This window comes from Furipterus horrens, unplaced genomic scaffold, assembly GCF_987537825.1.
Source record: "Furipterus horrens unplaced genomic scaffold, mFurHor1.1.pri manual_scaffold_17, whole genome shotgun sequence".
Taxonomy (NCBI): Eukaryota; Metazoa; Chordata; class Mammalia; order Chiroptera; family Furipteridae; genus Furipterus; species Furipterus horrens.
Genome location: NW_028327187.1, coordinates 40,140,606 through 40,156,301, shown reverse-complemented (window position 1 = coordinate 40,156,301; position 15,696 = coordinate 40,140,606). Strand labels below are relative to the sequence as shown.

General features: G+C 42.9%; 1 protein-coding gene across 1 annotated transcript in view; it reads left to right on the top strand.

Moving 5' to 3' along the window:
* Positions 1-830: 830 nt before the first annotated feature.
* IL13RA1 (interleukin 13 receptor subunit alpha 1) overlaps positions 831-15,696 on the top strand; it is a 64,975-nt gene continuing 50,109 nt past the window's right edge. The window contains exons 1-2 of the mRNA XM_090265058.1: positions 831-1,104; positions 6,867-7,006. Of these exons, the coding sequence (XP_090121184.1) occupies positions 1,026-1,104; positions 6,867-7,006 (219 nt within the window). The 5' untranslated portion in view covers positions 831-1,025. The remainder of the gene's footprint in view (positions 1,105-6,866; positions 7,007-15,696) is intronic.

The window sequence follows — 15,696 nt, the reverse complement described above, 5'->3', positions numbered from 1 at the left end:
ACAAGGTAAGGAATTTGGGTGGTCTCTAGAAACTGGAAAAGGAAAGGAAACAGATTCTTCCTTAGAACTTCCAGAAGAAAGGCAACTGTGCCCAAGTTTTGGTTTTAGCCCAGTGAAACCACTGACCTCCAGAACTCTAATATAATAAAACTGTTTTTTTTTTAAGTGAGGAAATTTGTGTTAATTAGTTATAACATCAATAGGAAATGAATAAAGCTTTCCCATTTTCCTCCACCCCCAGCCTCAATGACCCACTTTCTCTACTCAATGGGTATGCTGACTTACTCTCTATCCTCTGAATACATACCCATGAAAACGATACATGTAGAAAGTTGTGTGCTTTTAAAAATCCAAAGTATATACTATGGACTTGACCCTCATATTTAGAGCTGTGCCTTTTCCCCTTGACTCAACATTACCTATTATTCAAATATACCTTTGGTCCTTTTCACCAAGCCACTCCGCCAAGTCCCTTCTATAGTTTTCCAAGTCCACTGTGTGAGGTCGGGCTGGGGTTACTAACCCTGGAGTCACGGTTTATAAAACGATGGCTCAGAGGCCAACTATTGGAAGCCACGTCTCTAGATTCCCAGGCCAAGGTTCTTTCCCATAGATGGCCTTGCCCTAGTGCCCAGCAGGGTACAGTCCTTGGCACCCCCGACGATACGCAAGTTGGCACACAGTGGAGACGCGGGCCTGGGAGCGCGGGGGAGGGGTGACCGGCAGCCGCTAAGGCTGGGCTGCGACCTGGTCAAGGAAGTTCTGTTTGGCCCGCGAGGAGAACTCGGAAGGTCCAGGAGGCGGCGGGGCCAGGTGCGGCGCAGCTGAGCTAGGGAGCCGCCCCGCCCCGCCCCCGCCTGTGCCTGCCGGTTCGGGTTACCTGCGGCCGGTGGGCGGGGCGGCCCTTCCCGTCTGCGCCGGCCCCAGCCTCCAGGGCGGTGGAGCCGGGAAGTGGGAGCGGGAGCGAAGGAGGCGGAGACTGGTGAGGCCGCCGCCGCCCGCCGGGCTCCGAGGCGAGGGGCTGCATGGAGCTGCCGGCGCGGCTCTGCGCGCTGTGGGCGCTACTCCTCTGCGCCGCCGGCCATGGGAACTCCGCGCCCACGGGTGAGTCCAGCGCCCTGGCCTGGGGCGGCGGGTGACGGGAGAAGTGGGGCGAGGACGCCGCGGGGCTGAAGGCCGCGACGGGGGTGGGCGCCGGAGTCTGTTCTCTCGACACTCGGCGACGGCAGCCTCCGGCGCCCGCTTCGAAATCGGGGACCAAGGGGCGGCAGGGCTTTCCCGACCCCAGGCGACGACGGAGGAGCGGGAGGACGAAGACTCACCGCCGCACTTCAGTTGCGCCGTCGGGAAAAGCCAAGAAGCCTGGCGCCGGGGCGCGGGACCGAAACATGCCTGCGGTGTCGCGGGGGGTGGGGGTGGGTGGAAGGTCGGGACCCAGAATGTCGCCTGTGAGTCCAGGAGAGAATGAGGGGCCAGGAGCCAGCGGGGACGGCGACCGAGATCCAGGCGAGCCCGGCCCAGTGAAGGGGATCTCTAAAGATCTTAGCCCTCGTGGAAAACGATGTGCCGATCACGGCCTTCTTTGGCATCCAAGAAGTCCGCTGGGAACCCCAAACCTGTAGTGGCATTCAGGCGTATGCTTTCTTTCCTTTAATAACCTTTATATTTTGGAATAATTTTCAATTTACAGAAGAGTTCCAAAGAAAGCATAGAGTTTGCGTATACCCCTCACCCTATGCAGCAATTTTCATTCAACCCATCAGAATTCATGTGAAAAGTTGGGGGCCTATGACTACCTCACGGACAGACAGCCCATGCCATGAGTGGTCTTCTGGACATTTTGGGCAATGACAGTAGCTCCAAATTTGAGAGCTTTTTTATTATCACATTGATACAAACACCCACAATTTGCTTATTGCATTTTCATCAGCATGTTTTGCTTTGAAACCTAAGTGGAAACACTGGTTAGGAAACCTTGATGTCCTCTATTGAGTTGGTCAGCAAAGCACATGCAGAGTCTGCTCTGTGTCAGGCAGTATTTTAGGGGCTGAGAATGCAGGGGATGAGCAAAACAGATCAAGTCCCTGTCCTGTGGAGCTTACCTGCTATTGGTAGAGTAGGGAGGGCTATAAGGTATGTCAGATGTTGCTAATTACTACATAGAAAAACAAAAGCCAGGAAGAGGTTTGCCATTGTAAAGAGGATGAAGTTCCCATTGAAAAATGGTGGCATTTGAGTAGACACCTGAGAGAGGTTTGAAATTTGTCAGTTAGTAATTACTCAAGTGTCTGCCTTGTTTAGTACTCAGCCAGGCTCTATACATTTGGTTAGAACCTGAGTATGTGCAGTATCATCCAATTATTTGGGGAAGCTGCTGTCCAGTGAAGAAGGGAAGGGACTTGTCTAGAGTCACCCATCTCATTAGTCTCCTGATTTTCACAGTGCTACTTCAGGGGAAAGGCTAAGGGAGTAAACCCCGACAGAAAATCCGGAGCCGGAGTCCCTAAGGCGGTTTGATGTTGTAGTCAACACCGGCAACTCCTGCGGCGCACCTGAACCCAAGCTGTATCGACTCCGTCTTTCCCTTGGACCCTTCAGCTGCGAAGAGAGGGGGGGTCTGCTGCATGGGCAACAGCAGACCCTCCATATTACCCTGCCCAGGCTCTGTAGCTTCAGCGTCATCGTAAGATGTCGATTCAACACGGGAGGAGACAGATACTACCATGTCACTCCCGAGTCGGACTGCACAGCCATTCTCGGCGGTGCAGATAGACTCTTAAGAAGCTACACCATCGTCTCTCGAGACGGTCGGCTGCCGACGACGACGACGACGACTCCAGCATCCTCCCTCCTACAGACTCCCTCCCACACACACACCTGAAACAACAGCTGGTCTTCCAGACAATACTAGCAACCTCAACTAAATTCTAACTTCATTATTTAGAATACAGACACTTTTCCCCCCATTAGAAATATTGATGGAGTTGCACTGAGGTATGAAGAAGAAAAAATGTCAGGGGACTTGAGTTTTAGTGGTCTGACATTTTCCAGCTGGGGGAACCGGGGCTGGTCATTTTCCCTTCCTTGTGCAGTAGTTTTCTGTGAAAGGAGGAGTTTGAACTCTAAGTTCTAAGGGCTCTTGTAGCTCTAATCTTGAGAGTTTAGAGAATGATTTAGGTTACCAGCTTAGTTTGGTCTGTTTAGATTGGTAGCCCACATTGTGGCATGAATTAATAACACCAATTAGCATTTATGTAGTGTTTACTCTGTGCCAGGCAGTGTTCTAAGTTTTTCATTTGTACTATTTCATTTAATCTTTACACAAAACCTATGTTGTAGGTGCTCTTATTAGTCCCATTTTGTACATGAGGAAGCTGAAGCACAGTGAAGTTAAGAGCCTTACTTTAAGTCTCACAGCTGGTAGAATAGAGGAGCCAGGCTTCCAACCCAGCAGCCTGATTTCAGAGGCTTTAACCACTGTATCAGTGCCTCTCTCTTTAGAAGTGAGGGGAATCCTTGGCTGGCAAAGGAGCACGGCGCCTCCCAGAGGAGCAGGGCAAGACTGGTTGATACCCATGAAAGTATGTACAGGCCACTTGTTATGAAGCGAATGATTAGAGATTGGAGACTCACTTCATAAACGCCAGACTGTGTGGTCTAAACAATAATAAGTACTGTGAACTGCTTAGAAGAGGGGAAACTGTGAGGGCTGGTAGTTTCATGGAAGTGATAAAACTTGAGCTAGACATTCAGGGTGGGTGGAATTTGAATAGGTGGGGAAGTTACTCCCATGGCGGGGTTGGATAACAGGAACAGAGACCCGGTTAGAGGGTGAGAGTGTTCTTTTGTGGTCAGTGAGCAGCCCAGCTTGGTAGGAGGGTGTGTTGGCAAAGTCGGCCCAGGCAGTAGAGCTTCATTTGCCCTTGAAGGCCCCAAGTAGGAGGCAGAGTGGGGGAATAATACTGCAGGAGAAGCAAGAAGGGAGATTTAACTGAGTGAGGGCAATCACTGGTGTATGACGCTATGCAGGAATCTAGGGTTGAAAGTGTCCACTGGAAGTTGTGTTGTGAACACCTCCTGTCCAGGACCACAACTGACTGTCTCACAGGGCCCAGCAGAACACATTAGTGTGGTTAGGATGACAGAGAGAGATGTTGGTGCAAGAAAAAAATGGAGAGAGGTTGATTCTTGTGATTTCCTTAAATTTCCCAAAATACGCATGCAAAACTATTAGCTAAGCAACATGCCTTATTAGAAAGAGCATTGATCATATTAATTCCTAATTAGAATAGGATATTGTGCTAGGTGATCACACAGACTCACTTGAGGTGTGAAGTTTAGTTGCGGAGCTACTTGAGTCCCTCTCTGCTTCCCACTATGCTTTCTGAAGTCAGTGATCAGCTTCTAAGAAATGGCTGAATTAAGATGCCTAACAAAAGCTTATCATGCAGAAGAGAGATGTTCTGTCTCAGAGGCCGTGGGCATATTATCACCTTCAGAGAAAACCAAAGCAACTTTTTAGAACAGTTTTGTCTCTTCAAGGAAAAAGAAAGTAGCTAACATTTATCTAGCACTTGCCTGTGCTAGGCACTGTTCTGAGCATTTTATCTGTATTAACTCATTTAAAGCTTATAATAATCATTATGTTATTATGATTTGATCATTCTCATGTGATAAATGAAAAAAACTGGGGCATAGAGAGGTTAAGTACCTTGGCAGCTAGTACGTAGCACAGCAGGCATATAAACTCAGGCAGTCTGGCTCCAGAGTCCACGTTCTTAGTCATTACACTATACTGAAATTCTGTATCCTACTATATGTGAGCAAGAAGTACAGTCTCCACTTATTTATGTAGATGTCTGGATGTATTATCACATACACATGTGTTCATATATATTTAAACATTTTGATATTGTATTTGGAGTTTCATTGTATGTATCTGTGTCCATGCATGTGTGTTTTGGAGTATAGGAGTAGAAAAATCTGAAGAGAAGTGGAAGGACCCATTAGGGAAAAAAAGGCTGGCAGATATCCACAAGTAGCCTAAAATGCAAAACAATGAGATCTGACTAAAGGACACTTCAAGACAGATGGGAGGAAAATTAAATCCATTTATGAGATTGAAAATAGGCCAGGCTATTGTTCTATTAAAATATGGCTGTTAAGAGTACAGTTTAAAAGGTCTTAAGTTACTTGAAAATTTCAATCACATTTAAGTGAACCATAAATGCATAATATTTTTTTATTATCAGAGCTTTAATTTTTGTGTGGGAGTGAGAGGTAAGTGGGAAGGTTGTTTTAGAAAGTTTGCTGCAGTGTGGTTGTGGAACCTGCAAAATAAGGCAGATAATCTTAAAGTAGATTGTAGTTTTCAGTGGGAGCAAGTTTTTATTACAGGCTTTATACCTGACAAATGATTTGTCTTCAAAAACATCATTGATTGATTAGTATACTCCTGTAATCACTTCAGATCCTGTTGCCTGAGCCATTGGTGCTCCCTGACACTAGCTGGGTTGGAATAAAGTGCAATAGGAAATGCCCATTTCCACAAGGACTTGGCCTGCTGTGGGCTGCTCTGTCCCACATTTGGGCCTCTGGTCTACCTTGCTGAAAATCTAATGGTAGTAGAGTTGGGAAAGAGGGGATGAATATTGAGAGTGGACGGCCTCTGTTGACTGCTATGTACAACATTGACTGTTGAAGAAATCCCAACTGCTTAGTGCCTGTGGGGTTGATATTTTTGGGACACATGGAAGTTTTTGTTCAATTAAAAAGGAAATTAAGGCTGTAAGTATTGCAGATTTTGTAAGAGGCTGGGTGCACTCCAAAGTGTTAACATACCATATAAAATATAACTCTCAACTGATAAATTAATATAACTATAGTCCTTAATAATGATTAAGTTTGCCCCTTTATAGACAGTTTGGGTTGTTTTTTTTTTTAATCAGTTTAATAAACTTTGTTTTGGAATAAATTTCGATTTACAGAAAGGTTGCAAAGTAGGACAGAACATTGCTGTACACCCCTCACCCAGTATCTGGGGGATGATTTTGAAAGTTCTGGCCTCAGGAGAAGTTCTTAGAAAAGTTTGAAATGATGTGCCCCCGCCCAATGTATTTCCCTGTATTTGGCAGAAGCAGTAAACACCTCTCCCTGATCTTAGAGCTGGGTCCGAAATAATAGTCAGCAAACAGTGGAGACAGTGGTGGGTTTTCTCCAAATGAAACTCATTTTTAAGATGCTAGTTCACTGTTTCTCCTTCTTTCTTCCCTCTTCAGATTAAAGCTATAGTTCCAGATGTTTAGTGTCAGACCTTGGGAGAACAGCAAGAGCTATTAATCTCTTTCTCGGTACTTCTTTGGAAAAGTACAATTGCCAGATCATATTCTCAAGCCAGATGAGCTGCTTAAGCTCCCAGACAGAATTGCTGAGATGAAACTGACTGTACTGAGGGAGACGAGGATCCTAAGTATGGGGAACCCCAAATTCCCGCAGGAAGAAGACTCAAGAATATACTTTTCTCTGTATAACAAGTAGTTGGGAATATGGCCTTGGAGCCACACGAATTTCAGGGTTTACACCAGCTTTGTCATTCACTAGGATATGAGACAAGTGACTCACCATCCCTGCATGTCAGTTGCTTTATCTTTAAGATGAGGTTTATAGTCCCTAGTTCATAAAGTTGTGAGGATTCAACAGATGAGTATGTGGAGAGTATTAGAGCAGTGCTTGGCTCAATAACTATTAGATATTTCTACTCAGTTTTCTTATTCTTGGTATCTAGGACTTGGAGGAATGAATTAAATGAACCACCCGAAACACTGGCTGCTGTTGATAAATTTATTTCTTGTGTTTGATTTGAACAGAAACTCAGCCACCTGTGACGAATTTGAGTGTTTCTGTTGAAAACCTCTGCACAGTAATATGGACATGGAATCCTCCAGAGGGAGCCAGCCCGAATTGTAGTCTATGGTATTTTAGTCATTTTGGCAACAAGCAGGATAAGGTAAGTTTTCTGAAACATACAGCATTGATGAGGTAAAATGAACACTATGACTGGAGCCAAGAATAAACCAAATTCTGCTGTGGCTTAATTGGTTTGAACCTTATCCTTATGCCAAAGTTGCAGGTTCAATTCCTGGTCAGGGCACATACAAGAATCAACCAATGAATGCATAATAAGTGGAATAATAAATTGATGTTTCTCTCTCTCCCCCTTCTTCTCTCTATAAAATCAATCAATAAATTTTTTAAAATGTTTTTATTTTAAAGATTTTTATTTATTTTATTTTTAGAGAGAGGGGAAAGGAAAGGAAAAAGAGAGTGAGAGAAACATCTATGTTTGGTTGCCTCTTGTGCACCCCCAACTGGGGACCTGGCCCACAACCCAGGCATGTGCGCTGACTGGGAATTGAACCAGCGACCCTTTTGTTCACAGGCTGGCACTCAATCCACTGAGCCACACAAGCCAGGGCAATAAATGAAAATGTAAAAAAAAAAAAAACAAAAAATGAATAAGCCAAATTCTAATCTTATTTCAAGGTGAGAATTTTATTTTGGGCTATGTCTGAATTTTAACTGGAAAATTACAGAAACAACTGTTGAGAAAATTGAACATATGAAATTATTTGTAATTTTTTGATAATCAAATGCAATTGAGATTCTCTGATAGGAAGTACTAGATATCTATCTATGAGGCACTCAGTAAGTAATTATGTGAAAATTAGTTCCTGTGTACCTGCCTAAAGCCTTGTATCTGTATAAAACTTTCAATTTGTCAGGGAATTTTCACATTCACCATCTTGCTAATCACATGCACAGATGGATATACAAGAACTTGTGATGCAAAGCAAAAGGCTCTATGGCAAGTGAAAAACAAGTAAGATTTATTTGGCAGGGGGGTTTGACCAGAAGCTTTCCTGATGCCCGAGGAAAAATGAGGGGAACTTACAGCCTTTCCAGTTAGATGTAGTTGACCCATTTAAGAGAATTTTTGTTAACAGGATTGGATAATTTCAGAGTTCTTTTTTTTTTAATGTTAATCTTATTTAATGGGATTTTCTCTTGGGCTTTATTGGTTTTTAGCTCCTTCTAAATCGACAGCTTCTTCAAAGCATCAGATCATTTGTTCAAAACTGTGTTATATCTTTATACCTTCTTTCAGTTGGGTGTGTGTGTCTGGGAGTTAGGGGATGAATTTTTCCAGGATTTTGAGGAGGCCAAATGAGACTTTGTTGTTAGTGACAGTACTTTGAATCAGTGAATTATGAAATCACCAGTTCAAGCATTTTGGTGGCAGGAAGAGGCAGGAGAATTAGTTTCCAGCTGGTGTGCCACTTAGCCAACTCAGTGGCCTGGGGTAAATTACTTAAATTGAAAAGGCCTCTCTGAGCCTCAGTTTCCTTATGTAACAAGTGTGGCTCTCATCACTTCCCTGGTTTTACTAGGACATGGAAAATAAAGTGGAGATGGAACAGGATCTTTCTCTTGAGGGAAATGTGCTAATCTGCCTTCCTGGGCCTTTTCTTGCTGAGGTGTTAATTTAGGTTTAAGTGTTAATTAATAAAGAATGGATGCTGGTCAAAAGTGTTTACATTTTAAAAGAAGTACTCTAAAGGCAGAAGCCTGTAATATTTCTAGTAGTGAAACTTGAGTAGTGAGAGTTCTGCTTTCAGAATGTTGGCTTCCTCTTGTTCCCGAGGAGGGGCCTTAGGCATTTAGAGTCTTAGTTACCAGTTTTAGTACGGTAGTCCCTCTCTGTGTCCCTGTTCACTTATCATAGCCTCACTGTATCACGGGATTTTTAAGAATATTATATTTATTTATCGCAGATTTTTCGCTATATCGTGGGATTTTGCAGTACTGTATATGTATGTTGTTAAAGTTACGTAGGTTTAAGAGTGTAGAATATGTTTAAGAACATAAGTAGTGTTTATAAAAATGTGGAAAAGGTTAGTAAGTAGGAAAGGTTAATAAGGGACTGGGAATGGTTTATAAGTGTGTGGGAAGGATTTATAAAGCCTTAAATATATATAGATACTAAAATAAATGTAAGGTTCCTACTTCGCGGATTTTCACCTATTGTGGGGGGGGTCTAGAACGTAATACCCGCGATAAGTGAGGGGATACTGTATTTCAGTCTTGAGAAATTCCACGAAAGACCCTTAAGTCTCCTGTTAAGTATCTAATTGAAACCCTGAGCAAAGGTCACTTTATTTCTAACAGGTTCTTCTTCCTTAGCCTGTTAACCATATTCAAGGGTCAGTCAGGTGATATTCTAGCCTAGAAATTGGGTTAATTTCTCAGTATACTTGCAGAAATTTAGATTTAAAAGTAACTTTAGGAGACAGTGGAATCAGAATTGGATTAGAAATTTTGTCTCTTCCCCTTTAAGCTGTGTGATCTTGGGCAGGTCACTTAACCTCTTGGGGCCTCCGTTTCCTTGTTTGTAAATGGATGGTGGGGGGGTGATGAGCTAGTAATAGTAAAGTTAACCCTTGAACAACAGGGGTTAGACCTGCACAGGTTCACTTGTGTGAGAAATGCTCACAATAAAACACCGGGACACAGGACTTGAGCAGTAATCGAGGCAGTTGTTTATTCACAGATCTGCAGCTCTGGGTGCAGCCAAAAGCCAATTCAAAGGTGTGCGCTGAAAAGACAGAGCTGGCTGTTTTTATCCTAACACGAGTGAAGACCCTCTTCCCCTGTCCCCCCTCCTCCTCCTCCATTTTTCCATGCTGGATACTCCAGAGTTACAATTTAACACCATTAACTAAATTAGCTGAGGGTGATAACTAACTCAGGGTGATTTGGTTATAGGTCTGTCTCCAGCTCTCCTTTGAAATTTCCCTATCTTGTTTTCTGGGCTGTCTAGCTACATTTTCCCATTTTCCGGAGTTTGGTGATAAATATCTGCCCCCCTTTGATCTCAGATGTCCTTTGTCCTCAGAAGCATTTGTGCTGAGCTGCCGATTGCCCCCTTCCTGACTTGTAAGTGTGCTGATACTGTTAACTCTGGCTCAGAGACCCCCTGATTCAAGATTTAATTACATTTGTCCTTTGTTGATAATTATTTTCTACTGGCTTAGGAGTCACCAGTTCCCTTGCCCCTTATACTTGTATGCAGATTTTTTCAATAAGTACAGTTGGCCCTTCATGTGTGCCAGGTTTGCATCAATGTGTTCAACCTACTGTGGATCAAAAACAGTATTTTTGTATACCCAACCACTGTTTCCCAACTATGGATTGAAAATACCACATATTCAAAGGGCCGACTATAAGTCAAAAGTTATATGAGGATTTTAGACTGCTAGGGGTGAGGGTTGGTGCACCTAACCCCCACCACCACATTGTTCAAGGGTCAAATGTACCTACTTCATATGAAGGGCATGTGTATTAAAAGGGATGATGTTTATAATGCACCTGGTACAGAGCTAGTGCTCAATAATTGTTAGCTTTTACTATTATTAATCATTGGTGTGGAGGTGCCTCACACACCCTAGGCTCGGTTGGAAGTTGCTCTGTCCAGCAGAGGCTTCATGACCACGGTAGAACAAATTTACCCAGGACATTTTATTATGTCTGGGGGAAGGAAGGTGGCTGCTCTCTCTAGTGGAGAACAGCAATTAGACCTTCTTCCCTCATGCCTTTTACTGAGGAGGATACACATGGGAGACACAAGGTCAAGATTCATGAATCATCAATAGCTTGGAGGTGTTAGGATTACAGTTGACAGTAACAGATTACATGTAGTAGTACAGAGGGTACAGTGACCAGTCTGTGTCAGGGTCTATCAAACATCTAGACGCCACACTGGCAGTAGGTGCAAGGTTTCATACATTTCTTTCTAGAGAGTGTTTATGTTACATTAAAGATAAGCAGAGCAAGTTCTGAAGCGTAATAAGCATTCTTTAAATCCAATTCCCACGGAAACCCTCTGAGTGGCTTTCGGTTATGTTTCACATGCTGCCTTATGTTGAGACTTAAAGACAACCACAGCCAGAATCCCGGCGGCAGTCATGCTCAAGCCGGGGCTATAATTCCCTAAACCACAAGGAACGGTTCCCTACAAATCATAATAATTGTTGAACCATAAGTAATTGTCACTTTTATAGGTAATATTATCATTTAACCTTGTTCCCTGCATTTTGCCCCTGAGGAAACCAAATGGAGACCATAAAGGGTGACCTTTGCTTAAAGTAATTTATTCCAGCCATTTGGCGGCATTGGTGGCTGTCCACCCTGCATTTCTGATATATATGGATATTCCTTCCAATTAGTTCTGGGGGTGTGCTTCCTGTCTGGATCTGTTGAAAGTTACAATCTTGAGGCTGAGCATAAATGGCAGGAGTAAGTTTCTTTTCCTCTTTCTGTCCTTGGACCCAGCATTAACATCATAAGACAGAACTAGGGTGCATATATCCTTTGAAGCATATTGAAGAGGTGGCATTATGATAGTTTGTACATGTTAAGATATTTCTTTGAATGTCTTAAGGTCTCAAGTTGCTAAATGAGGTAATTTTCAGGCTTAAGGTTGGAGGGCCATTAAGATGAGTCAAGAATTTATAAATAATTCTTAAAAATAAAAAAATGAGGTTAGTGGTTGTCCTCCACCACTGTTGTAACAATCCTTAATAGTTTCTGAATCTGGCAAGTGGAAAAAGGAAGTAGAATCAGATTTTAGGTTTCTTTCATCACCAAGAGATAGGTAAGTCTCAGCAGGTGAATAAATTAAAAAGTTGTTCTGTCCGTGCATCCAGAGAGGCAGAGCTGAAGCTGATACCCGTTTCCTTCTGAGAAAGGAATCTGCAACTGGGAAGAGTTTGATCCAGCTAAATTAACACTGGTCCCAAGAGGAAGGGATCAGTTCAGGACTCTTGCCTTGGTTTTTGATAAAATTTTTAAAGAAGGCCAGATTCTCTGAGGGGTGGAGCATAATGTCATAGCAGTGGAATGAGTCACCATAGCTGAAAGTCACATGGGTACCATTACAAATACCTCATCAAGATCTGCTGGGAGGGCTTTAGTTCATTGTCTGATAAAAAGAGGTGTGCTTGACTTGACAATCATTGACAGTTCAGGTTCCTGCTTTATTCATTCCAATTTAATATCATTTCCCTTGAGATTTGAAAGAGATTTTTAAAAAATGATTCTATCTTTCCCCCTGCTGTGTCTTTTCTAAGTCATTTTATTATTCCTGTGCCCAAAACATAAGGTTCAAATTTAGGTACTGAAGTATTTTTTCAATTAAAAATTCCATTATAATAAAAATGTGTAATAAAACTCTACAGCCCTCTCCCTGGAACAATATCTAATATAATAAGAGAACTTAGACTCTTCTATGATGATTCTAATTGATAGCATTTGACTGCACATTTGCCCCTGGTGCCTACAAAGGGCAAGTGCAGCTTCCAAATAAGAATTATCAATGATCCTTGGGTGAGAGTGGCTCCTTCAGGGATATATAAGAAGTCCTGGAATAACTATGTTTTGCTCAATGTCATTTTGCTGTAACATTGATGAGATGCCATATGAACTCAGCTCTTACATCATTTAGCCTGTGGTAATACTTAAAGTCACAGTGTTATTGGCAAAACGCTGGTTCTTCTCGCCAACGCAGTAAAGAATTACAGATCAGCAGGCATATTGGCGTGCATGCGAAATTTATTAGTGAATGGGAGAGCAAAAGCAACGGTGGCCAAAGGCCAGAGTGTGGCCAGGGTCCCGGTGGCCAGCCCCCAGTCCTTTGTTCTGAGGAGTTATATAGTTGGTGGCCTGGGGGAAGGTGAAGAAGTTACATATTGATTGACAGGTAAAGGTGGTACTAGCTTTCCAAGACTGGGGCGTGGATACCCAAAGGTGTTAATGAGCTTCTTCCTTTAGGCCCTATGGGTCCTTTCTGGCTTTTTTGTGCCTTGGGATATAAACAATTTCAAAGGCTTTCCTTCCCAGAGAGTGGAAAGAGTACATAGAATTCCAATGACTTCTCTTCCCGTGCTAACATAGTGTTTCTTGTGATATTGGAACACCTGGCAATATTATGCGACCAGGTCCATAACTGCTGGGTGAGGGGGTGAGACATGTCTTCCTCTGCTACTCTTTCTCCTGTAACAAAATAACTACTGATGACATTTACTGACAACATTAAGTGAGGACTTAACTGTGTAGGACTTGTGCTTAATAAAATTGTAGGGTTGGTAAAATTTGCATTTGGAGGTTTCCTGCCACCATCGCCACCATCCTGGGGCTGGTTTTCAGCTGCACAGGCTGAGAAACTTCATTTCCTTAGCACACATTCACCTCTCAAGGGCCACTTCCTTACTTTGCCATGAAAACTATAAAGGAAAAATATTCTAGATAGCCTTCTTTTGGCCTAACTGGTGTGTCCTATCCCTGTTGGCAGGAACTGTATAGAAAGCCAAATGATAAGTAGAATTCTTGGCAAGCAATTAGGAATTAGTAGTGAAAATATACTTGCCTAAGAATAGCGGGGGCCCCACAGAGGGCAGGCATAGCTTTGCTGGTAGGACAGACAACTTAATGTCCACGGAGCTAAATCATCCTCTCTTGTCTCCCAGCCAGAATTTTGCTAGCAGACATTTCTTTGTCTGTTCTTCCAGGGCTGATCAGCTAACTTCCTTTCCAGAGGGCTTGTCTTGTCTGGGCCTCAGAGCTGTTCAGTCTCTATAAAGTGATTTTTTTTTTCTTGTCTTTGCTATTTGCGAATTCTTGATTTGCTAGCTACCTCTCAGAGGTCATCCTTATGTGCTGGTTTTGGGAATCTCTCACGGTTGCCCTGATGTTCAGCTGGCAGCAGGCATGAGAAATGGCAGAATAGTGCCTTAGGGTGATAAATAAAGGTAGCTGTGACAAATTTCCCCTCTTTGACTATCAGCACGTATGTAAAAGGAAATGCTGTCTACAACTTGAGTCAGAAACTATTGCAAAACAGGAAACTCCTTGGAGCTCTGATTAAAAGCACCTCCATTCTTAATTCTTCCAACTCTGTCACCTTGGGAGATATTATTTTCCTTAGGAGCTCTTTAATCTTATTATTCTATATCATAATAACCAGATTTGTGATTTATGTCTGTATGCTGTCATAAAATTGGCTTTCTGTGGTTCCAGAAAGCTTATCTACTTTTAAAATGAATGTGGTATACTCAGTGCATATATCAACCCTTAAAATTTATATGGGTATGTAAGATAGTCAAAATGGTCAAACAGTACAGAAAGATGTTTAATGAAAAGTCTCTCTTTGGCCCTAAGGCCCAGTTTCTTTACTTCCTCTCCTCGGAGGTGACCAGGATGACTAGGTTATTAGAGTAGCCTTTTTTACCTTGATTTTTTAAAATATGCTTTATTGATTATGCTGTTACAGTTGTCCCAATTTCTTTTCCCTTTGTTCCCCTCCACCCAGTGACACCCTTCCCTCCAGTGTTGCCCCGGCCCCAGTCCATGCCCATTGGTTGTGCATACAGTTCTTCTTAACATCTTCCTATCTACTCCACTCCCTCCTACTATGCTTCTTAACTCCTGCACCATCTCCCTCCCTTCCCCCTCTTCCCCCGCCCCGCTGACCTCCCCCCAAAATGTTCCCCATACCAATAATTCATTTCCCACTCTCATTGCCTACTTAGTTTGCCTTTGTTTCAATTCCCTAACCTCTGTTGTTGGTTGTTGTGATACAGTTTTCATTTTAATGTTCATAGTTTTGATCCTCTTTATCCTAAAAATGTTCCTTTAGCATTTCATATAACAGCGGTTTGGATCTGATGAACTCCTTCAGTTTTACTTTGTCCTGGAAGCACTTTCCCTGCCCTTCTATTTCGAATGACAGCTTTGCTGGATCAGGTAATTGTGGTTGTAGGTTTTTGCTTTTCATTACTTTGAATGTTTCTTGACTTCCCTTCTTGCCTGCAGAGTTCCTTTTGAGAAATCAGCTGATAGTCTTATTGGGACCCCTTTACACATAATTCTCTTCTTCTTTCTTGCTGCTTTTAAGATTCTCTCTTTATCCTTAATTTTTGACATTTTGATTATAATATGTCTTGGTGTGGTTCTCCCTGGGTCTGGCATTTTTGGGGAACTCTGTCCTTCCAGGACCTGTAAGTCTATTTCCTTCCCCAAGTTAGGGAAGTTCTACTTCATTATTTTTTTTCACATAATTTTTCAATTTCTAGTTCTTCTTCACCTTCTGGCAACCCTATGATTCAGATGTTGGCCTGTTTATAGCTGTCCCATAGATTTCTGAGCCTCTCCTCATTTTCCTCACTTTTTGTTTCCTCTTTCTGCACTGGTTGACTGTTTGTTCCTTCCCTATGTTCCAATTTGTTGATTTGATCCCTGGTTTTCTTGTCCTTACCACTAGTTTCGTATGTGTTTTTATTGATTTCAGCAGGACTAGCCTTCATTCCTTCCCTGTCTTGTTTGGCATCTGCTGTTATGTCTGTACGCATTTTTATAACCAAAGCTCTGAACTGTGCCTCAGAAAGATTTCCTATTTGCTGCTTTGTTAGATTAGATATTTGCTGTCTGGTCAGCTGCGTGATTGGTATCTCTATCATGATCTGTGCCATCCTGACAGTTTTGTGTTTACCTTTGCTTCCTGGGCAGCGCTGTCACACCTCCTACATTATAGGAGGCAGAGCCCCGTGCACTCATCACAACCGGGCAACCCTTGTCACCAGACTG